Source organism: Plenodomus lingam (genome assembly GCF_022343315.1).
Source record: "Plenodomus lingam strain CAN1 chromosome Unknown contig_21, whole genome shotgun sequence".
In the NCBI taxonomy this organism is placed as follows: domain Eukaryota; kingdom Fungi; phylum Ascomycota; class Dothideomycetes; order Pleosporales; family Leptosphaeriaceae; genus Plenodomus; species Plenodomus lingam.
Genome location: NW_027093938.1, coordinates 1,032,096 through 1,057,175, shown reverse-complemented (window position 1 = coordinate 1,057,175; position 25,080 = coordinate 1,032,096). Strand labels below are relative to the sequence as shown.

The 25,080-nt window shown below is 52.2% G+C and overlaps 10 protein-coding genes across 10 annotated transcripts; 4 read left to right on the top strand and 6 right to left on the bottom strand.

The window, feature by feature from the left end:
* Nucleotides 1–740: 740 nt before the first annotated feature.
* IAQ61_005258 (uncharacterized protein) lies at nucleotides 741–2,594 on the bottom strand (the record flags this gene model as incomplete). Its single annotated transcript, XM_003842920.1, has 3 exons — nucleotides 741–1,334; nucleotides 1,387–1,701; nucleotides 1,758–2,594. The coding sequence occupies 3 exons, from the start codon at nucleotides 2,592–2,594 to the stop codon at nucleotides 741–743; spliced, it is 1,746 nt and encodes a 581-aa protein (XP_003842968.1).
* A 518-nt stretch (nucleotides 2,595–3,112) lies between these two features.
* On the bottom strand, nucleotides 3,113–4,059 carry IAQ61_005257 (uncharacterized protein; the record flags this gene model as incomplete). Its single annotated transcript, XM_003842922.1, has 2 exons — nucleotides 3,113–3,371; nucleotides 3,431–4,059. The coding sequence occupies 2 exons, from the start codon at nucleotides 4,057–4,059 to the stop codon at nucleotides 3,113–3,115; spliced, it is 888 nt and encodes a 295-aa protein (XP_003842970.1).
* A 634-nt stretch (nucleotides 4,060–4,693) lies between these two features.
* Nucleotides 4,694–8,091, top strand: IAQ61_005256 (uncharacterized protein). The gene is made up of 7 exons (XM_003842923.2): nucleotides 4,694–5,343; nucleotides 5,419–6,157; nucleotides 6,206–6,737; nucleotides 6,788–6,902; nucleotides 6,950–7,076; nucleotides 7,172–7,547; nucleotides 7,606–8,091. The coding sequence occupies exons 1-6, from the start codon at nucleotides 5,195–5,197 to the stop codon at nucleotides 7,241–7,243; spliced, it is 1,734 nt and encodes a 577-aa protein (XP_003842971.1). The 5' UTR covers nucleotides 4,694–5,194; the 3' UTR covers nucleotides 7,244–7,547; nucleotides 7,606–8,091.
* A 128-nt stretch (nucleotides 8,092–8,219) lies between these two features.
* Nucleotides 8,220–9,769, bottom strand: IAQ61_005255 (uncharacterized protein). The gene is made up of 3 exons (XM_003842924.2): nucleotides 8,641–9,769; nucleotides 8,487–8,586; nucleotides 8,220–8,432 (listed from the first exon to the last, which is right to left on the bottom strand). The coding sequence occupies exons 1-3, from the start codon at nucleotides 9,525–9,527 to the stop codon at nucleotides 8,307–8,309; spliced, it is 1,113 nt and encodes a 370-aa protein (XP_003842972.1). The 5' UTR covers nucleotides 9,528–9,769; the 3' UTR covers nucleotides 8,220–8,306.
* Nucleotides 9,770–10,167: 398 nt separating this feature from the next.
* DRS1 (nucleolar DEAD-box protein required for synthesis of 60S ribosomal subunit) lies at nucleotides 10,168–13,074 on the top strand. The gene is made up of 2 exons (XM_003842925.2): nucleotides 10,168–11,967; nucleotides 12,020–13,074. Exons 1-2 carry the CDS (start codon nucleotides 10,279–10,281, stop codon nucleotides 12,764–12,766), a joined length of 2,436 nt encoding a protein of 811 aa, XP_003842973.1. The 5' UTR covers nucleotides 10,168–10,278; the 3' UTR covers nucleotides 12,767–13,074.
* Nucleotides 13,075–13,141: 67 nt separating this feature from the next.
* On the top strand, nucleotides 13,142–15,230 carry IAQ61_005253 (uncharacterized protein). Its single transcript, XM_003842926.2, has 3 exons — nucleotides 13,142–13,927; nucleotides 13,980–14,356; nucleotides 14,409–15,230. Exons 1-3 carry the CDS (start codon nucleotides 13,795–13,797, stop codon nucleotides 14,790–14,792), a joined length of 894 nt encoding a protein of 297 aa, XP_003842974.1. The 5' UTR covers nucleotides 13,142–13,794; the 3' UTR covers nucleotides 14,793–15,230.
* A 208-nt stretch (nucleotides 15,231–15,438) lies between these two features.
* On the bottom strand, nucleotides 15,439–17,550 carry IAQ61_005252 (uncharacterized protein; the record flags this gene model as incomplete). Its single annotated transcript, XM_066096727.1, has 6 exons — nucleotides 15,439–15,763; nucleotides 15,851–16,045; nucleotides 16,150–16,326; nucleotides 16,391–17,081; nucleotides 17,134–17,158; nucleotides 17,206–17,550. 6 exons carry the CDS (start codon nucleotides 17,548–17,550, stop codon nucleotides 15,439–15,441), a joined length of 1,758 nt encoding a protein of 585 aa, XP_065953422.1.
* A 1,097-nt stretch (nucleotides 17,551–18,647) lies between these two features.
* Nucleotides 18,648–20,068, top strand: IAQ61_005251 (uncharacterized protein; the record flags this gene model as incomplete). The annotated part of the gene is made up of 6 exons (XM_003842929.1): nucleotides 18,648–18,672; nucleotides 18,753–18,944; nucleotides 19,007–19,280; nucleotides 19,337–19,637; nucleotides 19,721–19,749; nucleotides 19,807–20,068. 6 exons carry the CDS (start codon nucleotides 18,648–18,650, stop codon nucleotides 20,066–20,068), a joined length of 1,083 nt encoding a protein of 360 aa, XP_003842977.1.
* A 628-nt stretch (nucleotides 20,069–20,696) lies between these two features.
* Nucleotides 20,697–21,785, bottom strand: IAQ61_005250 (uncharacterized protein; the record flags this gene model as incomplete). The annotated part of the gene is made up of 2 exons (XM_003842930.2): nucleotides 20,697–21,196; nucleotides 21,284–21,785. The coding sequence occupies 2 exons, from the start codon at nucleotides 21,783–21,785 to the stop codon at nucleotides 20,697–20,699; spliced, it is 1,002 nt and encodes a 333-aa protein (XP_003842978.2).
* Nucleotides 21,786–22,557: 772 nt separating this feature from the next.
* On the bottom strand, nucleotides 22,558–23,260 carry IAQ61_005249 (uncharacterized protein; the record flags this gene model as incomplete). Its single annotated transcript, XM_066096726.1, has 3 exons — nucleotides 22,558–22,592; nucleotides 22,656–23,103; nucleotides 23,156–23,260. The coding sequence occupies 3 exons, from the start codon at nucleotides 23,258–23,260 to the stop codon at nucleotides 22,558–22,560; spliced, it is 588 nt and encodes a 195-aa protein (XP_065953421.1).
* Between the last annotated feature and the right edge of the window lie 1,820 nt (nucleotides 23,261–25,080).

The window sequence follows — 25,080 nt, the reverse complement described above, 5'->3', positions numbered from 1 at the left end:
CAGGACAGCGAGGCGGAAGGAAGATATATGGAGCCAGACTGCGACATCAAGTACTGAGTAGGTACTCTCTGCTCCCTCCACCTTACCCTCATCCCTCCCCGCTGTATTTGATCCCAATATCGACCAACTGCTCGGGACGAGGCCGCGGCTAACTACCGGTACTCTAGGTACTGTTAGTTACCAAAGCCCCATGTCGATCGCGTCTGTATTACCTACCGAATCAAGACAGCTATCCCTTGTTGCCATATCCCTTCTCGGTTGCTGGCTCCAATCCATCTTCAACCCATTGTGAGCATCATCCCTTTCGTCTGCCCTCTGCTTGGTCGTATCGAGGCAATGATACTGCATGGTGACTACAGGCTACAGCCTAGCCTCTCGTCATACCGTAGTCATCGGCGCCTGGTAAGATGTGGGTGGGGAACCGAAGCATTCAAGTCTAGAGGGATCGCAGTACCGGCTTGCTTGGTTGAGTAACCATATGGATGCAAATTCAATACTCTCACTGACTTAAATTGGCACCATGATGACAGGGTTTGGACATGAGCATGACGGACATTGCATCTCTCCAAATGCAGATCCTGCATAGCTGGTCCCCAGACACATCTTAGGCTCACACCCACTACCCATGCACCAGCCCTTCTCCTCAGATATCTACACGTATATAAACAAATCCAGCTGGATTGCAGTGTCCAGATCCTGTCCAACAATGGCTTCCAGCCCGTAAACGAGTTTTCCCCTCCTTATTCCTGTCTTCCCCTAGCATCCTCGACCGCCCGGTCCCACTTGTAGCATTTGATGTAGATTCCCTCGATGATCGTGATGCAGCTGCTTCCCACCGCACACCCTGCCCAAAGTCCCACAAGCTTGAGATCTTTTGGAAAGCACAGGAACAGCGCCAAGGGCACGGCAATGACGTAGTATACAAATAGGTTACACCACCCGCCAATGTTCTGTTTGCCCAGGCCCCTCAAGACGGCATTGACCAACGCAGTCGTCGAGTCCGCAAACTGAAAGGCAGCGAGCAAGGGCAAGACAGTGGCGACGATGGAAACAACTTCCGGGTCGCTAGTGAAAGCCTTTGGTAGCACGTTGCGCAACGCGGTCAGAAAAGTAAAGTCGACAAGTCCAATGATCAGAAAAGTGAGCACATAGGTTTTCGTAGCGGTACGAGCTGCTTTCAAAGACCCTGCGCCGATGAGATTGCCTAGACGTGTAGAGACTGCGACACCGACACTGAAGGGGACATGATAGATTGCGACAGCCAGGGTCATCACAATAGACTGAGCAGCTAGATGCGCTGTGGAGAGGTAGCTTGTAGAGAAGGTGAGAATGTCCTGGATAGGGCTCAGTGTCTACATTGGGGGAACATGGAGCCAAAGAACCTACGAATGCGAGCCACTCCGTCTCGACCATGATGATTCCGGGTATTGCAAGTCTTGCCATGGGACCCCAATTCGAAAAAGCCGCTTTTGAAAATCCACCCCAGCATTGCAGTGATTGCGGATTTACGAACCAGACATAGATCCAGAGCAGGAGTGGCAGCAGATTGTTGGAGACGACTGTTGCCAATGCTGCGCCAGTGAGATCCCAGTGCAGGACAAACACAAACAGGTAGTTGAGTAGGATATTAATAGGCGTAGCAATGAGCAATACAAAAAGCGAAGCATTGAACAGCCCTTGCGCTTGCGTAAATCGTTTGCCCTGGACAAATCCAACATCAGTACCCTTGGTAGCGGATCACTCGTGGTTATACTTACAGCTTCGAAAATTGCATATCCCGGGGCTCCAGCAAGTAACAGCGATAGATACCATCCAGCCAGATGAGCCAATTGCTTCTCAGGGACCAGTGCTGCGAGAATCCACCCCGAGCATAGCCAGACAGCGCCGATGGGTACAGTCACAGCCAACATGAACAGCATCATCCTCTGCAAATGCAATCCAACCATCTCTTTCCGTCCAGAACCATATGCCTGCGCACACAGCGTATCCAGCGATGTTGCGAGTCCTTCGTAAATCGCCAAACCCGTGATATTCGCCGTCATCGTCGCCAAACTAACAGCACCAAGTTCATCAGTGCCAATGTGTCCAACGACAAAAATTGTCGTCAAGCTGAATGAGTACTGAAGCAGGTATGTTCCCATGAGCGGGACGCTATACTTGAACAGCAGCTTTGCTTCCTTCCCGCCCGAAGTTTCGCACTCTTCGAGCGTGCCCTCCTGACCAAGCAAGCCTTCCATCTCGGCTGGCTCAGGAAGCGTGCCATATTGCTGTTGCTTTGCCAAGCTATTCTCCGCGCTCAGCAATCCCACGCGCTCTTCATTCGTCGTGCTAAATCGCCTTGGTCCGCCCGGCGCGTCCATGGTGTACGTCTGCCCACCTGCGATACAAGGAAACGGGACAATGCCAAACGCTAACGACGAGATGTCATATTCCGTGCAAGGAGGAAAAGACGAGGAGGCAAACTGCGCAGCAGGATGTACTTGACTGCGATGCTGCTTGGGATCGCAATGGATGCCGAGGGTGGCTGGAGGAGATAGCTGGGGCCGTGGTGGGGCGGCCCAACCATCCTCCGTCAATGGCGTCTGTAGCCGCATGGCGATGTCGCGAAGCTATACGGTAATAGGAAAAGACGGTCGGTGCCAGTGAATGGGATTGCTAGATAGGTAGACTGCAGGTAGTAGGCTTTGCTATCGGGAGAACGCTCTCGAGAGGAACGGGTGGGCTGTTGTGCTGTTGTGGCTCGAAGAAAGATTGCAAGTACCGGTACAGTTGGCTGGCAGTGGTCATGTCACGTACGAGCCTTTGGATGGGGGTTGGACTTTGTTGGCCCACGATGCGCAACTTCCGCGCAGGGTATGCTTGCCCTCGATGGATGCGAACGATTCATTTGGGAAGGCAATTACATGGGGGAATGCAGTTGCGTTGGGCGTCAGCAGCATCGGGTGCAAGTCCGTGGGCGGTGAGAAGTTGGAATAGCACTTTCTCGACTACGATTTCCCACATTTAGGGAATGGTCAGGTACCGTATGGCAAATGGCGAAGCGTTCCACCTTGTTTGGATTTGATGGCCAAGGACTCGACATGCCCTACCTTGTCCAAGACGAATGCATCGCTTACAGCTGCGAGTCTGCCTTCGGCTTCACCAATTTAGCAACCTGAGGATCTTTCATGACCTCGTCAAAATCTGGCCGTGGCAGCTCAAAAGCCTGGGTAGTGCGCCCATACGTGATACCACCAAGGCGAGAGATTGGCTTCATGACCGCAGCGTCTATCAAGACACCCTGCTCATCAATAGCATCTTCCCGCACCCAAAAATTGACGCCCTCGATGAAAGCAGTCACACCAGTCTTCTTGTTTGGTGTAGCTGGGTTCCTGTCATTCCCCATCAGCTACTGTTTGCTTCACAGGGTATGCTGATGCAGGCAACTTACTTCGATGTCCACTCTGTTGTACTGACCAGCTTCCCCTCGATACTAAACACCGCCTCCTTCACTCTGTCTGGCTTCACATACGTACTCTTCTCTGCATGCAGCCCACTCAACGGCCATTCACTCACGCCTACTGGAGCGTTGATACTCGTGTAGTTGGCCGCTTCGATATACTCTTCGGTGATGATGTTGATGACCGCCTCTTTCGTGTCCAGCAGGTTCTTCAGTGTATCCTTGGCTCGATCCATGCCACCTGCAAATCCCAGTACGAACATGGGAGGATCGTGATTCACCATATTGAAGTAAGAGAAGGGAGCCAGGTTCGTGGACTTGCCATCTGCGCTGATTGTGGAGGTAAATCCAACAGGGCGCGGGATGATGGCGGAGATGAGGAGTTTGTAGTTGTGTACTACAGGACGCCCTTCAGCGTAGGGGTCAATTTGGCGATGCGACTTTTGCAGGCTAGAAGGCTCATTGGGACCGTCTCCTGCACTCCAGTCTGGCTTGGGAGTTTGGGTGTAGTGGAACTTTGCCGTAGTATCGAAAGGGGGTCGCGATGCTTCGACGGCTTTGAAGTCGCCGTGCGGGTTGCGCTTCATCTCTTTCTCCGCATCTAGCTTGCCCGTCGCCATTGTGATGATGATGATGATGACAAACTTCTCTTGTTTGTAGAGGAAATATATAGGAGAAGGGTAGGAGTAGTGATTTGTTGGCACGCTCGGTCAAAGATACAGCTTGCTGATCTCGAAATACTGTTCGGGCAAAGCCACGCAAGCGCAGAAGCCCCTTGACGGCAAGCGACGGATCTAATTCCGGGGCATTTTACGACTGCTCACAACGAGGCGCGGAACGTAGCAAGTACACCGAGGCTAATTCATCACTCCTAGCGTACGCCTTCCCGCTTGACAGGCCACGGGTCCAGCCAGGATTCCGAACACGCAACAGAGGGTGGCGATGGGTAAGACTGGGAAACCAAGGGGCCCAAGACGCACAATCATGGTTCCCAGACCAGTCCAACGTGATTTACCTACGGACCTACGAGTATGGCATTCAGCATAGTGCCCTTACACCTACCCGGCCACCCACTCGGAGCCACTGGGTACTCTAGGCAGCCCGCACCAACACGCTCTGGCCATGAACCCATACCCGTAAGACGCATTGTGAATGGATGGGTTGGAGATGCTACTCTAGATGCTGGTAGTCTATCGTCAGTGGCCATGTCGCGTGCCGTGTAGGCAAAATAAATGTTCCACGGGGGTTGTGCGGGAAAATCATCATGATCAATGTCAACATGGCCGTGTTAGGGTGTATTAGTAACTCCGTAGCATAGGACTTGCATACATCACGTGCCATGCCGAGGGCTGCATGTGTGGCTGATGCAGCCACAATGCGAAATGGGGAGCGAGCGCCTTGGCGGGTTCTCTCCTTCCCCCAAAAGGCCGGTGGACGCAACAACGAAAAATAGCGAAAGCCAGGCAACTTTGGCATCCAATCTCTCCGCCAGGCCCCCAAACCCCGGCACAAAAAACAAAAAGCTCGCGTCGCCATGTGGCAACGCTGAATCCACTCCCTACCTTCTTCCCCTCCCCTCATCCCTCTCCCCCCTTCACAGCTCAGTGCTACTTCTCACGATAACGCCCCGGCGCGACTCGACGCGACAAACGGCGGCATTCACGATTGCGACTGCGACTTCCTCGGCACGCCGCAACAAGATCCGCACAGGGCCCAGGCGCAACCCCCGGCCTTGACTTCGCATCCCTCTCCACCATGGATGGCCCCAAGAACAAACAGTATGGCGTGACGAGCGCCATCTCTACCGCAGGCCCTGGACCCGAGGAAGCCAAACTCAACGATTCGCTGGTCGAGACGCTGACGCGCAAGAATGTCTTTGAAACTCCCGAGGGCAACAAGAAGAGGTATTCATCACAGTAGCCTGACCGTGTTGCTAATCTTCCCATGACAACCGAGCGCATGACTAATGCATATCCCAGGGACGATGTCATCCGTCACCTGCAAACTGTGGTGGAAGAGTTTGTCCGTCGCGTCTGCAAGCAAAAGGGCGTCAAGCAGGCTGCCATCGACGTTGCTGGCGGCAAGGTCTTCACGTTTGGCAGCTATGCCCTTGGCGTCCACGGCCCTACGTCCGATATCGATTCGCTCGTCGTCGTGCCCAAACAAGTCAGCATCGACGACTTCTTCCGCAACTTCCCCTCCATCTTCCGAGAAATGTCAAAGTCCGAGGACATCACGGAACTGAATCCGGTCGAGGACGCCTTTGTGCCCATCATCAAGATGGAGTACCGTGGCGTGAGCCTAGATTTGATCTTCGCATCCTTGCCCAAGCTCTCATCAGTGCCGCGGGACATGGAAACAATCGAGAAGAAGAACCTGGACGGTCTTGCGGAACAGGCCATGCGTAGCGTCAACGGCACCCGTGTCACCAAGGAGCTTCTCGCTGCAGTACCACACCCGGGCAGCTTTCGACATGCCCTGAGGGCCATCAAGCTCTGGTCCAACGAACGCGGTATCTACGGAGCCGTCTTTGGCTACCCTGGAGGTGTGGCCTGGGCCATCATGGTGGCTCGCATTTGCCAGCTATATCCATTTGCCAACGGAGCTACCATTGTCTCCAAGTTCTTCAGTCTGATGCAAAAGTGGTCGTGGCCAAGGCCGGTCTTACTGAAGCACATCGAGGAAGGTGCAATGGGACTTCGTGTGTGGAATCCGCAGGTATGGCTTCCAGGCTGCCATCTTCATGGCACCTGCTGACCTTTTCAGATCTACCACGGCGACAGATCGCATCTGATGCCCATCATCACGCCGGCTTTCCCATCCATGTGCTCTACTCACACCGTCATGCCCTCGACCTTGCGAATCATGCAAGAGGAGTTCCAAAGAGCCGATCAGATCATGCAGCACATCTTCGCAGGCACGAAGACCTGGGACGCTCTGTTTGAACGCCATAGCTTCTTTACCAAGGATCACAAATACTATCTGACGATTGTTGCCGCCAGTCGTACCCAAGAAGCTCATGAGAGATTCAATGGGTTGGTCCAATCAAAGGTCCGGCACATTGTCAAAGGCATCGACGATGGCCAAACGGGAATTGATACTGCGCGCCCCTATCCCAAGTGTTTTGAGCGGGTACATCGTTGCACAAATGAGGACCAGGTGTTCGAAGTCAGTCAAGGCAGTCTGAAATACATGATCCCAGCATCAGAGGTACCTGCAGAGGGCGCCTCGCTTGCCAACGGAGATGCCCAAATCATGTACACAGCGTCCTGGTACATCGGCCTCACTGTGACTACAGGTATGCTCCACCAGGCCAGTCTCTTTACAGCATACTCACAATGAAGAAAGAAGGGGGCAGAGCACTTGATATTTCATACCCTGTTAGTCAATTCCGAAGCTTCATCACGGACGCAGAGGTATTCGACGACAAGACCATGTCCGTCAAAGTGATCCACACCCGCAAGTAAGTCGCCTCCAGCGACCCAATCGTGACACAGGCTGACCATTCAGTACCGCACTCCCCGACGACCTCTTCCTTCCCGGCGAAACACGACCCAAGAAGCCTGCCAAGGAGAAGAAGAAGAAAGACACTAAGGGCGGGGGCGTTAAGCGCCCCTTCGCCGACACAGGTCTTGACGTGGGTGACACACGAAACACCAAAATCTCCGGTTGCTCAACAGAGCCTCGGGAGTAGCCATCACACGCTCTTATGCTGACATCTTGCTGATACAGGACAGCGAGCACGCAGCAGCAAAGCGTCCACAGGCCGAGCATGTCTCCAACGGAGTTCCGACGGCGGCATGAGCTCCCTTTCAGCTAAGCTCGCACATGTTCGATACCACCCCTTCCCCCTCCATCTCTCTTTGAGATTATCGGTTTGACAACTTGAGGGTTCTGACATGACTTGCTTTGTCCAGTCCAGACTGCAGCATCATACATTGCTTAGGATACACCGCTTTGGCTCTCTGCCCGTGATCTGACCGAACCTTCTCTTCAACTGTCGATGTACGACCTCCGGACTCTCCCTATCCGATGCAGTGCCGCGGCTGCCAGACAGGGTTCGTACAGGAAGCCCAAAACGAGGGTTTCTAATTAGGAGAACTGGCAAGTAAGCATTAAGCACACCAAAAAAAAGTAAGAAAACGATGGCTGAATGGCCCGTCAAGCAAAGATTTCACACGGAAAACTTCTCACATAAGGTTTGGTACATACTTTCTAATTCCGCGAATTGCGGGCAGCGGGGAGAGAAAGATTGAGATTTCACATTTTGGGCCAAAGAAAAAAACAAGGGCGTTTTGATGAAAATATTGGGAAGGGTAATGCATCAACTCGGCGAACAGAGATGAGAAAGTGGGAAGACGAATAAGGAAACCCTCACAGAGCAGGCACTACATTTACCGCGCTTGTCTGCGATGGAGAGGGAGGCGCAAAGGGGTCCAGGGAGTGGTCAAAACGGGTGGTTGGTTTGTTGTGTTCTAGAATTTGTACTTTTTTTCGCAGCGAAGGTGGTGGTGGCGGTGGTGGGCTTCACTTCTTCTCTTCTTTCTTTCTTTCTTTCCTTTTTATTTCGTTTCTGTGTGTGTACATAAGTGGAGAGAGAAGCTACAATATAATACCATTTTGAGCCTTGGGGCTCTTTGAATTTTTGCAAATGAGGCCTATCTATTTTCCTGTGTCTGCCCTTTGCTCCCTTTTCTCCGTGGCGACAATGCAGAGTGGTTAAAAGTGCACATAAACGATATATGCGTGGAAGTATTCACAAAAGTTATTATAGTGTTGTATACGATATGATGGCTATATGATACAATCAACGCCCATCATGGCTCATCCTCGCCGCTGATCTTGGACGAAAGCATTCAAGTACATTTCATTCATTGCTTGTGTGTCCATTCCCATTTGGAGCATCGGTATGATTTTTCGTTGTTGGAGCCGCAGCGGCATCAATGGCATCCTGTTCGCAGATTCCGGACCCAACATTGCGGTTGTTCCAGTACTAAATTAGTGTGAGATTGCGCATCATGGCGAAAGGTACAGATCCCATGCTTACAGGTGCAGCATTGCGCAGAAATGGCTCGGCCTTCCTAGAGCCGGCAATGGCTGATGCTGCGCTATCCCAGTTGAAATACTTGTTACACCCTGAACAGAGCCTGAATCCAAGTCAATCATTTGTTCAGCTATGGACAAGAAAGAGGGCGGCTTACATGCTGTTACAGCCGCCGTCTTTTTCAATCACTAGTTGGCAGTTGGGACATCGTCTGCCGTCTTTGCTCTGCATCAACTTGAGAATCTCCTTGTCCGGATCCGTCATCTTCTCGTCCACCGTTTTGGCGGCATATTCTGAGCAAGAGAGGTCCTTGTGCCATGGTACAGCGCACTGTGCGCACGCCCGGAACGAGCATTCGTGGCATATGACTTGTGGGAAACCTGGCGCGAAGATGTCTGGTAAGCCAATCGCGTTGCACGTCGGCGACAGACAGATGAAGAAGCCGGGTGATATGTCTGTCTTCCAGACCTCGAACATGTCCATGTTGTACTTGTGCAATGCCTCGCCGGTGATATAACGCAAGATGTAATCGCGGTCCCATGGCTGCTCGCATCCCGGCTCCAGACACCCTATGCCTGCCCGGCGAGCACCAAGCATATCAATTCTGGCAGCTAGAGATCTGCCAATGCACGTCTTGCAGACCGGGTGAACGTTCTTTCTCTTTGGGTTGCGAGCAAGGTGCAGGATGCAGGAATATGGTATATCAAGAGGCGCATAAATCCTTCGGCGGATTGGTGGTACCCACTTGACAAACTCACCAAATGGCCGCTCCTCAATACAGATGCGACAAGTGAGGTGTGATGGCGGAGGTGGACGAGGCTTCGGGTTGGGATTTGGCTTACGCTTTGGCGCCCATGGATCCGCACGCGCACGCCGTTTCTTGGGCTTCGGGGCAGGCTTTGTGACTTTGAGAGTAGCAGTAGCAAGCTGGGCAGTACGGGCGGCAGTAATGGCAGCAGTATGTGACCTTAAAATGCGTCCGCTGCCTGGGCCTGGTGTATGGGACGGTGGGCTGAGTGTGGCGTCAGGTCGCCATTGCGTCATATTTGAATTAGTTGAGAGAAGGTGTACGAAAGAAGTAAGCCTATGGGCAGAGAGGGAGAAGAAAGAGGGGATGGAGGAGAGAAAGAGAGAGACCGTGTAAGTGTGAGTGTTGTGCTGGGAGTCTATGGTAAGTTGCACAACTGGGGGGTTTCAAGATGATGTATGCACGAGAGGTACTGTAGGTGTAAGTAAGGCTCGACGCTAGGAAATGGCGGTATCATAACGAAGAGATAAGAAACAGCCAGTCAGGTTGTACGGAGGCCTAGAATACAAGCAGGCAGCCGTCCCGTCATGGCAAGAACAGCCTACTCTTCCATGAGAGCGTGGTGCACGGTAGGCATGGAGTTAGCTGCCAGCAGTACAGGTTGCACTGTCAGCCACAGATTCTAGGCTCCAGGAACACCGATCATCTACAACTCGAATGGCGGCAGCGAAAGTGTCTGATTGGAAGAATCATGTTTGTTGCCTTGGATGTCGTGAGGCTGTGCGTCTTGGATGCCTAGAGTGGACGACTACATGTATGGGGTCAAGTCTTGGCACTCCACGTGATCGCTAGTTTACAACACAAGTTCCCACTTGTACAAAACATGGCTAGCGGGAATAAATGCCCCACCAGCCCGGGACAGGGATCTTGTGAGCACAGATCCCCCGAGCCGAACCTCGAACTTTTTTTCTTGCGACAAGTCGGGACAAGAAGAAAAATCTACGTCTCAGAGCGACCGCGCCTGTAAACACGATCACAACCGCGCCCATGGCTCCAAACTTTGACCATGACGACGACTTCATCTTCACAATCTCCGACCATGATGATGTATCCGACGACGGCGGCGCCGAGGAGCTCATCGCGGCCACGCCGAAACTTGCTGGCACTGGCAAAAAGAGGAAGTTCACCGAGGACCCCGATCAGGGCGTGAAGCCTAAGGAGGTGGCTTCCAAAAAAGCTAAAAAGGATAAAAAAAAGGGGAACAAGGGAAAGCAAACGGAGCCAGAAACCGCGGTCGAGACAGACGATGATGAGGTAGCCATGCCAGAGCCAGGCGAAGAGATTGCACAGAACGACGATATTGACAGTGACTTCGAGTTTGCTGTGGGCGATATCGACACTGGCTTCGTCGAGGAATTCGATGGCTGGGGCAATGAGAATGGCACGGTAGCACAGGAATCCGGCAAAAAGGGCAACGCAGTTGATGTCGACGACATCATCGAGCGCAGACGAAGACAACAAAGGGCGGCAAAAGAGACCGAGGATGACGATGAGAACAATTTGGACGATGAAGCCGAGTTTGACGGATTCACTGAAGAAGACGATGAGCTCATGGCCGAGGATGGCTTCGGCATGGGCGCCGCGAGCGACTCAGATTCGGATAGGGAGGAAGGGGGCGAAGATGCATCTGAAGATGAGTCTGCAGATGACGGTGCTGAGTCTGATGAGGACGAAGAGATTCCGCATGTGCCACACCCCATGGATGCCGAGGCATCAGCATCTGACGAAGAGCAAGAGGACGCAGAAGAAGCGAAGAAGGCAGCAGAATTTTTTGCGCCTGAGGAAAGTGTGACCAAGAAGAAGAAGAGCGCCAAAGCCAGCACCGGATCCTTCCAGGCCATGTCACTCTCTCGACCCATTTTGCGTGGCCTTGCGGCCGTAGGCTTCAGTGAGCCAACGCCAATTCAGAACAAAGCCATCCCCATCGCGATGCAGGGAAAGGACGTTGTGGGTGGCGCCGAGACGGGTTCTGGTAAAACAGCTGCCTTTCTTATTCCCATTCTCGAGCGTCTTCTGTACCGACCAAAGAAGGTACCGACCACACGTGTGGCTATCTTCATGCCCACACGCGAGCTGGCTGTCCAATGTTTCAATGTCGCTACAAAACTTGCATCTTTTACCGATATCACCTTCGCTCTCATGGCTGGTGGTTTCTCCACAAAAGATCAGGAAGCAGTACTAAAGACCCGGCCGGATGTTGTGATTGCTACCCCAGGTCGTTTCATTGATCACATGCACAACACTGCTGCTTTCCAAGTCGAGCATCTCGAGATTTTGGTTCTCGATGAAGCTGATCGTATGCTTGAAGAAGGTTTCGAGTCCCAACTCAACGAGATTCTTACAACAATCCCTAAGTCGCGTCAAACCATGTTGTTTTCCGCAACAATGACGAGCACTGTGGACAGGTTGATTCGCATTGGCATGGATAAGCCTGTGCGTCTCATGGTGGATGCGAAAAAGCATACTGTCAAGGGCCTTACCCAAGAGTTCATTCGTCTCAGGCAAGGAAAAGAGGATAGGCGACTTGCTTACCTCATGTACATTTGTGAGAAATTCTACAACGAGCGAGTCATCATATTCTTCAGACAGAAGAAGGAGGCACACAGGGTTCGTGTTGTCTTCGCTCTCTGTGGACTCAAGGCAAGCGAGCTCCACGGCAACATGAGCCAAGAACAGGTAGGGCATGATGGGAACACCCATTCTCGAATCCTTTACTAACCTGTCACAGCGTATCCAAGCCGTGGAAGCTTTCAGATCAGGCAAATCGGCATACCTGCTGGCCACAGACGTTGCGTCTCGTGGTCTCGATATCAAGAACGTCTCGACGGTGATCAACTACGAAGCTCCTCAGACTCATGACATCTACATGCATCGTGTGGGTCGTACTGCCCGTGCTGGACGTGAGGGTCGAGCATGCACCCTGGCTGCAGAGCCTGACCGCAAGGTTGTCAAGCAAGCTGTCAAGGCTGCTCGCGATCAAGGCGCCAAAGTAGTCCAACGACAGGTTCCGGTGGAAGAAACCGATCGATGGATGACAAAGCTTCGGGGGCTCGAAGAGGAGATTGAGGAGGTCCTTCAGGAAGAAAAGGATGAACGTCTACTCAGTATAACAGAGCGAGATCTCAAGCGAGGTGAAAATCTGATTCTTCACGAAGACGAAATCAAAGCCAGGCCCCGACGCGTATGGTTCGAATCGGAAAAGGAAAAGATAGCCGAGCGTGAGAAGGGGGCTGCTGCACTGAATGGTCCAGCGGGTGGTTCTGTGAAGGACAAGAAGAAGGGAAAGAAGTTGAGTGGCAAGGACAAGAAGAAGCTTGAAGCGAGGGACTTCCGCACCGAAGGCAAACAGTGGAAGAAGGGCAAGCAGGACAGGGGGCTGAGTACTGGAAAAGCAAAGGAGAAGGCGGCGCATGTCAAGAAGAAGAGCAAGGAGATTGCTAAGAGGACAGCGTTCAAGGGTTTTGGGAAAGATTAATTGCCCCCGTATCATCATAATGGAGTGCAAGTCAATAAAGTGTTTAACAGTCCGCATCTTGATGTCTCGTCTTATCGCTGCCATGTCTTGTTTCCGAGCAGGTCTGGGGTCAGGATTCTGGTCTACCACAGTAGTGTAGGGTCGGCCACGAAGGTATACGGTACCGGTAGGTAGGATCCTTGTGGAGAGGATGTCAGGCCGATGGCAAAGTGCGTCAATGTACTTGTAGAATCGCTCCTCAATCCTCCTGAGACGACATGCATCACATCAACAAGAGTAACAAGAACAAAGAAACTGGAGCAAGAAAAGGATGGTGCGGCTGAACGTGGAAGCGTTGCGTCTGCCAAGACGTTGCCCCTTTTCGGTTTAGATTCCGCCCACCTCGGAACTGACGGACCAGAGTATGTGCTAGAGAACATGACCTGTCGTGGACGGTAAGCCTGGGCCAGATATTTCTTGATGACAATCTCCAGGCTCATCTCGTGTCTGTTTGCCCACGAATCTGCTCCAATCCATTCAGCGGTCCCCTGCCTTTCCTGCAACCACGCCAGAAGGCCACAAGGCACGCGCAGCTTGCTGTGCTGCAACCCTGCTCCGCATCCGCATTCGCATCCTTATCGGGCTTATCGGTCCCGTTCGTCCACACTTCCATAACTTTCTGGTCGCGACCCACCCAAGCCAAAACCCAACAGCCATCGCCAGACCCTCAGGGCCGCGCAACCTCACCTCGAACGGTACTCTAGCCCGTTGTCATCTACTTGCCAACGTCCAAATACGCGCCAATACCAGCGTCAGGCACCCCGCAAACCAACGTCACGCTTACAACACGCTCACACGCTTGCACCCTCCCTTGGTCGCTCGGTGCTACAGGAGCCCAGGTCTAGGCTGCCAGCGTGAATCAAGTCCTCGACGCAAGACCGAGTGCGGGGTTCGCCCTATATTGGAAACTTTTCTGAGAGTGGTCTCTGAGGCTGTTCAGGACTGAAATCAGATTGACAAGTGTAGTGTTACCTTGCTTTGCTTAAAACATGGCCGCAGTACAAACAAACGGCAACGGCAACGGCCATGGCGCAGCTGTGAGGTCCAAGCCTGTACGCGTTGCAGAAGAAGAAGAAGAGGAAAAAGAAGAGAACATCTTTCTTTTCATACCCAACTTGATTGGTAGGTGTTCGACACTCTTGTCTGATCGGCCACGTCCTCACACGATACGCAGGCTACTCTCGCATCATCCTCGCCATCACATCGCTTTACTACATGCCCCTCCACCCACGCACATGCACGCTCCTCTACAGCGTATCCTGCCTCCTCGATGCCCTCGATGGCTACGCGGCTCGATCCTTCTCGCAAAGCACAAAGTTTGGCGCAGTCTTGGACATGGTAACCGACAGATGCACAACAACGTGCTTGTTGGTCTTTCTTGCCCAAGCCTTCCCCCGCTGGAGTATCGTCTTCCAAGGTCTCATCTCGTTGGATTTAGCCAGCCACTACATGCACATGTACGCCACCTTGAGCATGGGAGGCAGTGGACAGTCACACAAGAATGTGGATGAGAGCCGCAGTTGGCTGCTGAAGCAGTACTACTCCAACAATGTATGCCCAAGATCATCAAGTTGTCACCATGCCTCTGACTGATACCCCGCAGAAAGTCCTGTTCACCTTTTGTGCCATGAATGAAATCTTCTTCATCGCCCTCTACCTCCTCTCCTTCAGCTCGCCCCTCCTTTCGCCTACCCTCTTCTCAGATATCAACACCCCTTCCTCAATTCAGCCCGGCTCCCCGGCTGCTCCTAAGCCCTCAGCCTTTTTCGCAAGCCCCTTTTCTGCTGCAGCCATGGAGATGGCTCGTGCCAACAAGATGGACTCGACTGTTCCTTGGATCCTGATGATCGCTTCTGCTCCCATCATGGCAATCAAGCAATGGATTAACGTGGTACAGATGGTCAAGGCTAGCCAATGGTTGGCCGAGGGTGATCGTGAGATGAGGAAGAAACAAGGTCTGCCCAACAAGGAGAAGAAGAGTCAGTAGAGCTCCTCTCACGGACCAAAATAGGGCTCAAGGCCCAGGACTGATGTGTATGCTCGGCACCTCTTCTCGTTCGAATCAGAAGATGAGCTTCTCGTGCGGCGTTGCCAGGTGAGCTGCACGTAAGAGCATTGCAGGTGACCAGCACCACGATGAGCTGGAGGTAATGGTTAAAGGAGCGGACGGGCATATGTGGTCCCGAGTTTTATATGTTGTACACTTTTGCCCCCGTACTAAACTTGTAGTTATTGGCGATTTCTCTCCAGTTTTATTGCTTTTTACGTAGGAAGTTCTGGCATGTGAATTTCTGTGGATGTTGTTCGTTTAGTCGGCCTACTGTTGTGGTACGCGTCTATAGAGAAGCTGCGACGCAATGCTGAGATGTTTGACAGCATCTTTTTGAAAACATAATATACAAGATCGATATAATATCACGCCACATGAACGTTCCTGATCACGATGGGTTTTGCATATTTTATTGAAATGCTGAGAGAGGAACTGGTATACAACATAAGACCGCCACATCCGCCCTTTGTTCAAAATCAGAATCTATCGTCATTGCTACCTTTCAACCATGCGTGTACCTGAAAGCATTTGCTTCATTTCCCAACGCACACGCACAGAGACAGCCTACCACCCACCCACCCACCTACGCCACCCTCACCTTCAGCGGCCTCAATCCATAGCCCGCAATCACTGCCATGCCCACAAACGCGGCCACACAACTAAAGACGAGCGCCACAATACCTCGGGCCGTGAATCCAGCTGGCAAGGTGCCAGGACTCTTGTTTTCGCCAGTGAGGTCCAGCAGGTCCAGCGTATTCCCCGCTGCGTTTCCAGCCGTGGGGACCTGGCCCGCGGCGCAGGCGGCAAGGTGGTCAGTCGGGATATGGCCGGCCAGTTGGGATTGGATATCGAGGGGGCGCTCGATGATGGTGGCGGTTAGGCCCGAGGCCACGTGCCATTCTATGTGGCTGTGGGAAGGGGGCTTGGTTAGAAGGGATGTTGCAGAAAGAAGAGAGCCGGGTAAGGAGTTTGACAAGGATGAAATGAAGACGTACCAGTGGAAAAGCCAGACGCCGGGATTGTCGGAGCGGAAGCGCAGTGCAATGTGCCCGTTTGGTCGGACGAGGACGGTGTCACGACGCATGGGTGTTGCAGACGGCGTCGTCGTGTTTGCAGGGTCGTAGGCGCCCGCTTCTTCTTCGCTGCGTGTTACGAGTTGGAAAGCGTGGCCGTGGAGATGAAAGGGGTGTCTGTGCAAATGTCAGTTGTCATGGAGTAAGTGGCTCGTAAAAGGGTAGGGTAGGAGTAGTTGGAGGGAAGGAAAGGTAAAGACCCCATGCAGAAAAAAACCTACTTTCCGGGGTCGTTGTTGTTGAGCACGATTTCGACGACTTCGTTTTGAGCAGCGAGGACAAAAGAATTTGTGTTGCTGCCGTAGATGGCCGGGTTGGTGGCGTTCTCCCCGGTGGAGAGAACGGAGTAGAGGGTTGGGACTTTGGGGTGCACGTAGGTTACGTCGTTGAAGAAGGCGCTGTGATTGGATAAGTATGGAATCATTTTTTTTTAATAACAAGAGGTAGAGATGATGAACTTACTAGTTTGCACCATCGTCCAAGTTGTCCATCTTCATGTCGAGTGTGATTGTTCGGTCGACGTGTTCGAGGAGCGCACCCTTGTCGTAGGGTACCAAGGTGAAGTCGTCGAACGGTTCAAAAGCTTGGGCTTCCTTTGGTGCTGGCTTCTCCTTGCTATCATCGTAGACGAGCCAGCCTGTGACATTGGGGTTCAGGCCGTCGGGAATGGCATCAAACAGATCCTGGTCCATGGATCCGACAAAAGCAAAGTTGGAGTTTGTATCATTCTTTGCAGTCACAAGCACACTGTATCGTTGCGCCGCAGTGAGATACAGCATATTCGCATCGGTAGGTTCCGTGTAAATGCCATCGACTTCAACAATCTTCATTGTGTGCTCTTCAAACCAGACATACTGTGCGGCAAAAGCACCCATGTTGACTAGGCGGAATAGGTATGTCTTACCCGGCTCAATCTTGACCGACAAGTTTTGTGTGTCGTTCATAAGAGCAGCCTGAGGCACGGGCTCAGCTCCGGAGGGATTGGCAACGCTGATGAATTGTGAGAGGAGTGGTTGCATGAGCTCATGGTACCAGTCGGAGAGGGTGATGACGATTTCCTCGTCGTACATGTCCTTGAAGGGGTCTTCTGGGTCATGAATGATCAAAGGCCCGCGTATGCCGTCTGGATACTGACCCCGCTCATGGGAATGATCTGCAAGAAGTCAGGGTTTTGTGATTATACTTTGATATTAGAAGATACCCACACCAATAAGTTCCAGGCTGGTTGATCTAGGCAAGTTAGTATGAATTTATGCTGACTAGTTCCAAAAACTTACTGTGAAGTTGTACGTGAACGAGCTGCCTGGCACAACAGCACATTGCGTAACAGCAACAGGGCCATCCATGTGAGTAGTGCCATTCATGTAGAGACCATGGAAATGCAGAGAAGTCGACTCGTTTCCGAGCGAATTCTTCAGGTTGACGATGATTTGATCACCAACATTGGCGACAATGGGTGGGATCGGCCATTGACCATTGATACCCTGAACGGGGCGTGTCTGTTGGCCATCAGGATTGGCGTATACCCAACCTGCCTCGAAGTCATATGTCACAACTGCACCATAGGCAGCAGAGGCGAGCAGAGATATTGGAAGGAGGAAGCTGGACAGGGAGCGCGCCATCTTGAAGGCGTACACGATGTAGAACGTAAAACAGACAAGGTTTGAGAGAGGAAGAGAGGGAGAGGAATGTTGGACAAAGTGTATCTGGACAGGCAATACCAAAAGTCCGACCGAACTCGCGATCCTTAGCACCGGGTCGACGACTGATGAAAAAGATTAGATGGCATCCACTGATCGGGCGGGCATCAGATAACACCCCAATTCCCACGACCGAGGACTTAGCCGCTTCGACCTCTTCAGCCGAATCTAAAAAGTTATCAGATCATCTGCTGTTTAAGTCTAGCGGCTAGCGTCTTCAAAGCGAGACACATAGCGGGAGGCTTTGGTAGGCGATGGCACCGCCATGGCTTGAAGTTGCGGCCATCGGGGCTTCAAGGGTACGGTAGGTAGCAGCGGCAGAAAAGAGATTTTCTGGTTTAGCGATGCTCGAACCGAGTACGGTTGGGAAAACAAGTTGATTTGTCCAAAGAGTGACAGTTTGCCGTTGATAATCGGGCCATCTGATAATCTGGACCCTTACCGACTGAAGGACTGGGGTAAGCGGTGGCTTGTCTAGTTATGCCTTAGCGTGCGTGACAAACTCTTGTGTCAGTTTGGCTTACTTGGCGGGATAGCAGATCCTGAAGCATGGGGGAGCCATGTGAGCTTGCCTTGGCCACGCGAGGGTGGAGGTGGTCAACTCTCTGGGATTGGTGATGGTGAGTGGAGGTGCAAAACACTTTTTCACATTCCACCCCCAAAACGTCGCGGATATCCGCTCCTAAACTCCTTAGTGTGGGAAAAGTAAAGCCAGAAGGCGCGACAAAAGGCCGATCAGACCATGTCGCAACGGCTCGCGAGCAAAGTCGGCGAGGGATAGCTAACACAGATTGAGAGACTCTACCACAGATAATCTGGTTAAGGGCCGAACTCGGTTGTTGACTGTTACCTAGCGCCAGCCTCTACCTACGCGACCCCGTGGCACGAGGGATGGACCGTAGCAAGGTTTTCCAACACTTGTGCATCTGATTAGATCTGCCCTTCCCTCAAACTCTACGTCTCTTTAATCTGATCAGATCTCTAACTGTAAAACTCAGCAAAGTCAAAATCTGATAACCATGCCGAACGTCTTTGCGGTACCAGGTAAGCCTCAAAAGAGGGCCATTTATACCTCTCTGGTTGGCCTGTTGCTGTTGGACAGACATGCTTACACCCATGTGTAGTCTTCTTCATCTGTTTCCGAGAATGCCTGGAGACGAGCATCATTGTCTCTGTCCTCCTTGCTTTTTTGAAGCAGAGTCTCGGCCCTGAGCATGATGCTGCTATTCGCAAACGCCTTGTCCGGCAGGTTTGGTACGGTGTAGGGGCCGGGATACTGATATGTCTGATCATTTGTGCTGGTGTGATCGGAACGTGTAAGTCCCAGGCTCTGGCCGACCCCTCGAGCTACACACTGACTCTGAGCCCGAATCTGCAGTCTACACAGCAGGCAGGAATTCTTTCGAGTCGGCTGAAAATATCTGGGAAGGTGTGTTTGGCATCGTGGCAAGCATCATCATCACCTTGATGGGCGCAGCCCTGCTACGTGTGAGCAAACTGCAAGACAAATGGCGTGTTAAGATTGCCAAGGTTCTCGAGAACAAGGACACAAAGTTGCCCATCAAGGGTAAGTTGAAGGCATGGTCGGAGAAGTATGCCATGTTTGTCCTGCCATTCATTACCGTCCTCCGTGAAGGTATCGAGGCCGTGCTGTAAGTTCACCGAGCACATTTGTTTTGGATGGAACCAATCCTGATGATCCCGACAGCTTCATTGCTGGTGTTGGCCTTGGTTTGCCCGCCACTTCATTCCCCTTGGCTGTACTCTGTGGGCTCGGTGCTGGCGCGCTCGTGGGTTGGCTCATTTACAAGGGCGGCAACAAAACGTCCCTGCAAATATTCCTCGTTATTTCCACATGTTTCCTGTACCTTGTCGCCGCTGGTCTCTTTTCCAAGGGCGTCTGGAACCTCGAGCAGAACGCGTGGGTGAGGCTTGCTGGTGAGGGTGCAGCAGAAGCTGGTACCGGACCTGGCAGCTATGACATTAGGAATAGTGTTTGGCACGTCAACGTAAGTCTCTTATCCTTACGCCTTGTTAGCATGGGGCGACATTCTTCTTGGCTCGTTTAAGTCCTGAGACTGACTTCTATTAGTGCTGCTCACCTTTGGAAAACGGTGATGGGTAAGTCACCCCTCATGAGACAAAATTGTCTATTGAGCCCTGCTGATATAAAACCAGTGGCTGGATGATTTTCAACTCACTGTTCGGATGGCAAAACAGCGCTACCTATGGTTCCGTCATCTCGTACAACCTCTACTGGCTTGCCGTAATCCTCGGTTTCCTGTACATGGGCTGGAAGGAGAACAAGGAGACCGTTCCGGCGACCGTTGCCCCCGTGGAAACAGAAAGCGATACCTCCAGCCGGTACCGGGACTTCGAAGAGAAGACGGCCAACGAGCAGGGCCTGGGTGCCGGCACTTCTACTAGGCAGGTGCAGTAGACAAGCAATCCATGGTATCGCATCGGATTAAAAGTGCAACTCGAGCACGAAAGAGAAGAGGCAGAAAGAATCGTCAAAGATTTAGGAGATGAAGAGGCAGAAAGAATCGTCAAAGATTTAGGAGATGAAGAGGCAGAAAGAATCGTCAAAGATTTAGGAGATGAAGAGGCAGAAAGAATCGTCAAAGATTTAGGAGATGAAGAAGGTCTGAAGACGACCAAGAATGCCAGGGCTTGGCATGCAAGCTTCGTTTTGCTTGGGCTCTTGAGCTCCCATATTGCGGCTGGTCACATGAACTGTGAATATGAGCGAGGTATATTGAGTTTCTGATAATCGAGTAAGCAATGCTTAGAAACCAATGGCAATTAGCATCAAAGAACTGTCTACTGCTGGTTGTGCTGCCATCATTACAGGTGCAACTGCGTTCACTGTGGTCTTAGCTTTGTGAGCCAGAGAAGCGAGAAGTCATACAGCCTTCACCTGTAGCCTTCATCGTATTCAATGAGCAACGCTTGTATGAGCCCCACGCTTAATCCTATGTCCCTCCTCATCTCGCCGCCTCTTTCAAGCCCGAAATTTCATCATCCTTGTCCATCTTACCAAGACTTTTTAGTAGTCAAAAATTTGGCTATGTTCTCCTCCTCCCCCCCCCCTCTTCATCCCAATAATAACTCCACATATCAAATCCCCCAAACTCATCCGCATATGCCTTCCCCCTTGTTCGTCCTGCAGCCCCTGCACACACAACCAGGGGCAAAAAGTGTTCCGCCCCACCTCTAGGATGCATCTCCCAACTATGGGGCCACTCCCTCCATGTCAAGAACTTGTCATGGCGCAGCTCTTCATCAAGCGTGAGCGCTGCCTCCGTAACCTTGGTACTCCACTCGACGTTTTTTCCCTTGAATTCCGGTGTCGAGGAGGCGCCAGAGAAGACGAGGCGCAGGTTGTGAAAGGTGGCAAAGCCTGAGCCAATGATGGCGATGTTTTGGGTGCGCAGATGAGAGAGGGCGCGCCCGATTGCGAAGGAGTGCGAGGGGGATTCGGAGGATAGGACGCTGAGTTGGATGATGGGGATTTGGGCTGCGGGATCGATGAGTTTCATGGGGATGAAGACGCCGTGGTCCCATTCTGGAAAGAGCAAGTCACAGGTAAGGCAATTAGTCTTGTGGTCAAGCAAAATGTTGTCCATTCACGTGAGGGAATTTTCTTGCTTACGGCGTTCAGCGTCCTTTTCACATTCGATGCCTGCGTCTTTCAACGCAGCTTCTACAAGGTTCGCTACTTCAGGACTGCCTGGCGCATCATGCTTGATTTTGTAGGCTTCCGGCGGGAACCCGTAGTAGTCGTACAGCATGTCATATTTCGAGCCACTGGATATAGTCACCTTGCTCGTCGACCAATGCGCCGTCACCAGAACGATAGCTTTTGGGGCGTCTGGAGTGTCCAACTTGAGAATCCTAGGGACTTTGGTTTGCAGGGACTTTGTGATGGCGGTATGGGAGGGATCGCCGAGGATGGGCATGGGGCCTCCGCCGTGGGAGATGGAGATGACGGGAGCAAGGCGCGTCATGTTGTTCGCGTAGGAGGATAATGGGAATTGCTGAAATCCTTGCAGAGGATCTCTTGTGGCGTTGTTCGAAAGAGACTCTGGGGAATTGCTGAAATCCTTGCAGAGGATCTCTTGTGGCGTTGTTCGAAAGAGACTCTGCAGCGACATGGGGTAGTTGATGCAAGTGGACGAGTGTTGCTAGTAACGAGGAGGAGTGCGGGTGAATTGCATCATCCAGCAAGGAGGGGCCTGGCACAAAATGTACCGGTAAGCAGGGTCGTAGAGAACACAGACATTGTGTACTGGTTGGTCGGGTGAATTAGCTATCAGAGCGGCACCATCAGAGTAACCTGGACAGGACTGTACTCTATGCTGCGTGGTGTTTGTCAGGCTATTTTGAGAGTGCGGAATGGCTCCGGCAGGTCTGATGGCAATTTCCTACACGGCAAATGTCAACACAGCTAGGATCACGTGATGACGCGACAACGTGTTTTCAACAAGTCTACCGGCAGGCCTCGGTAGGAACGCGACATGGAATTCATCGCGTCCTCACAACCATTCTTCTACGGGTCCCTTGAGTGGATCGTCATTCACAGAATCTTATACTGCTATTCAGCAACGAGGCATAAGCAAGAGGCGTTGAAGCCATGATTTCCATTGTTCAAATGGATACTACCAAGCACATGGCAACTTCAAGTCGTGTTGTAAATGCCTGCCCATGTCATACTGAATACCTTGCGATACGCAATACTAGACATAGTGCGAGGCGGACCGTCATCTCAAGGAAAGACGGTAGAGGTTCGGATACAGATGGCGCCAGAGCATAACGCCAGTACCTGCACCGAATGCCTGGAAGACATTCTGCCATGCCATATGTCCCGACCCAACAAATTGCGTTGCGGGAACAGGCACCCCCGGTGATGAACAGACACATGGTTCGCTAAATCTCCTCTTCATCAACGGTAGCCTGGTTGTCTGTTCCTTCACCGTTAGCAGCGTCCCACCAGCCCCAAACACCGTTTCTCAGAGCGTACTCACGAAGGCCATCGCTGCCGCCAGCGGAGTGCACATCAAGCTCGTCCATGGCATCGTCTTTTGCTCCCTCTCCTCCTCCTCCTTCTTCTTCTTCTTCCTCCATCTTGATCTGCTTGCGAGGACGGCCGGCCGGCTTCTTTGCGACGGGGGTTTTCTTTTTGGAGTTGGACTTGTTGCCATCCGACTTGTCAATAGCAGCGGTAGAGTCAGTACGACCGCCGCTAGCATTGTTGTCGGGAGTCTCGTCCTCGCTGGCGGCCTTGCGCTTCTTGCTAGCAGCTATCTTGGGAGCCGGAGAGGATGCAGCGGCGGCGGTGGAAGTGCTAGGCTGACCGAGGAACTTGGCAAAGCCTGTATACTTTTCCATGGCCTTGCGCTTCACGGGTGGCCACATCTTCTTGAGGGAGCCGACCGTGTTGCCGGTGAGAGCGGCCATGAGGTCATAGTCGAACTGTTTACTGTTACTTTGTGATGGAAAGGAACCGAGTGTTAGTGCGACTCACTTTGTCAGGTCCCGTGGTGGAGAGGAAAGCGGCAGCAATGAGCTTGGTCTCGCGGTCCTCGAATTCCTTGAGAAGGCCATCGCCGGCTTCCTTTTTGGGAGGCATATTGTCGGTGGTGTAGAAGCTTTGTGGATGGGGTTGGATTGGTGGGGGGCGAAGTGCAGAGATGAAGTAATGAAGCAAGGAGAACAAGGAAGGGATGAAGAAGAAGCTGCAGTTTTGAGTGGAGAAGAAAGGAGAAGAAGAGAGGTTCCAGCGTGTGCGGGGTCGCCGTTTGACGGGCAATGGAAATGCAAAGTGAATGCGACTTGGAGCTTGCTGGTATCATGCAGTGGCCATTCAAGGCAGCAACGCGAGATAAAGGACGTTTTGATGGGCCTTTGGTTTGTTTAGGTTGTGCTGTTGATCCTGGAATCGTTTGCTGTCGTCAAGTAAAGGAAGGATTGCAAAACGCCATCCTCACACGCGATACACGGTGAAGCTGGAGGGAGATCCGAGTCTAGGCCGTCTTCTGGTAGTCTACCCGATATTCCACAATAGACGTTGCTTCCGCTCTTTTACTTGAGAACTTCATCGCTCCTTTGGTTGAGTGAGATGATTCGCTGATGAGGGAGTGCATGAGATTGGTGCGTTTGCTCGAGGAAAGCGATGAAGGATGGATGAGTATGAAAGGTAACTGTACGATTGAATTCGTATAAAATGTGCATGTAGGATTAAAAAGTGTGCAAAGTGCATGTAGAAGTAGACGGGTATAAAAGCATGTAGAAGTAGACGAGTGTTGGAACAAAGGGGACAAGTGTGTAGAAAGCTCAGAATGAAGTGTCTCTAGATGCGGAGAGTAGAGACAAGCATCTCACAAGATTGCATGTCATGTTAGGGGCAGGGGTTGATGATGGGACAAGTGTGTGCTTGAAAGGATGTTGTAGGTAGAGGTGGGTGGGGTGATGTGGTAGAGGTACGTGATAAGTAAGTAGGTGTAGGAATAGATGGCGGTCATTCTATCCAGCCAAATCAAAGCGATGATGATAGCTAGCAGCATGCTGTGAGACTTGAGTCGAGGGTGGATGACGAAAATGGCGTCAGCTCTCTCCACCCCGCCGCCAATCTCCGGATTTGCTCGAAGACGCCGCCGTCAAGTTGTACAAGTACTGCGTGGACTGTGGCCTATGGACTGTGGAAATGGTACGATTTTTTTTGGTTCTGCACCGGGCCTTGTTCCCCACTCTCAGCGAGAGAGAGGGGGGGGGGGACACGCAATGCAGCTGCACGGCTGGCGGTTATTGGCAAAGCGTGTTTCGACCTCCGCCCGTCTTTGTGAGGCACAGACAGGGCAGTGTCGAGAGGGTGTCGGTGTGAAGAAAAAGCATAGGTGTTAGGTAGGGAAGGTAGATTGGATGTGCGACCGGGAAGGCGGAGGAGGGATGATGCGTCGTGGCACACAGGCACCGAGGTAGGCAGGTTACAATGGGTAGCATGGTGGTCAGTGGTGGGGTGGAGGCCTTGTGGACAAGGCTTCCAGCTTCGTTGACCCAACGGCTACTCTACTCTAGACATGCCTGTACCGGTAGTAGGCTTGCCTAGGTATGTAGAAGGGGGAAGACGGAGAGAGGGCTCACTAGGCAATTCTCCATGGCCAAGAGGCAGCCCAAGGAATGCGGTGTGTTGTGGGTGAGTATCTACACAGTAGTACAGACAGAGAGTACCGAGTGTGCCGACGGTGGACCATGCCGATCCGAGCTGCTGTGCGAGAGCGAGAGAGAGAGAGAGAGAGAGAGAGAGAGAGAGCGAGCGAGGCTAGAGCTAGGTAGCGGCTACAGGCGGCAGGGCGATTCGGTCGTACAGAAGCCGGCAAGGTCAAGGACGGGTAGTAAGCATGATGCAGAAGCTGGTGTGGTGTAGACGGTATGTCAGTACTAGACTCTAGA

Bases quoted from the DNA above. Each gene is read 5' to 3' on its own strand.
- IAQ61_005253 (XM_003842926.2), top strand. From the start codon at position 13,795: ATGGCCGCAGTACAAACAAACGGCAACGGCAACGGCCATGGCGCAGCT. The intron at 13,928-13,979 runs GTAGGTGTTCGA...CACGATACGCAG, and splicing joins TTTCATACCCAACTTGATTG to GCTACTCTCGCATCATCCTC. The intron at 14,357-14,408 runs GTATGCCCAAGA...GATACCCCGCAG, and splicing joins AGCAGTACTACTCCAACAAT to AAAGTCCTGTTCACCTTTTG.
- DRS1 (XM_003842925.2), top strand. From the start codon at position 10,279: ATGGCTCCAAACTTTGACCATGACGACGACTTCATCTTCACAATCTCC. The intron at 11,968-12,019 runs GTAGGGCATGAT...AACCTGTCACAG, and splicing joins GCAACATGAGCCAAGAACAG to CGTATCCAAGCCGTGGAAGC.
- IAQ61_005255 (XM_003842924.2), bottom strand. From the start codon at position 9,527: ATGACGCAATGGCGACCTGACGCCACACTCAGCCCACCGTCCCATACA. The intron at 8,587-8,640 runs GTAAGCCGCCCT...ACTTGGATTCAG, and splicing joins GACGGCGGCTGTAACAGCAT to GCTCTGTTCAGGGTGTAACA. The intron at 8,433-8,486 runs GTAAGCATGGGA...ACACTAATTTAG, and splicing joins TTCTGCGCAATGCTGCACCT to TACTGGAACAACCGCAATGT.
- IAQ61_005256 (XM_003842923.2), top strand. From the start codon at position 5,195: ATGGATGGCCCCAAGAACAAACAGTATGGCGTGACGAGCGCCATCTCT. The intron at 6,903-6,949 runs GTAAGTCGCCTC...CTGACCATTCAG, and splicing joins AAAGTGATCCACACCCGCAA to TACCGCACTCCCCGACGACC. The intron at 7,077-7,171 runs GTGGGTGACACA...TTGCTGATACAG, and splicing joins TCGCCGACACAGGTCTTGAC to GACAGCGAGCACGCAGCAGC.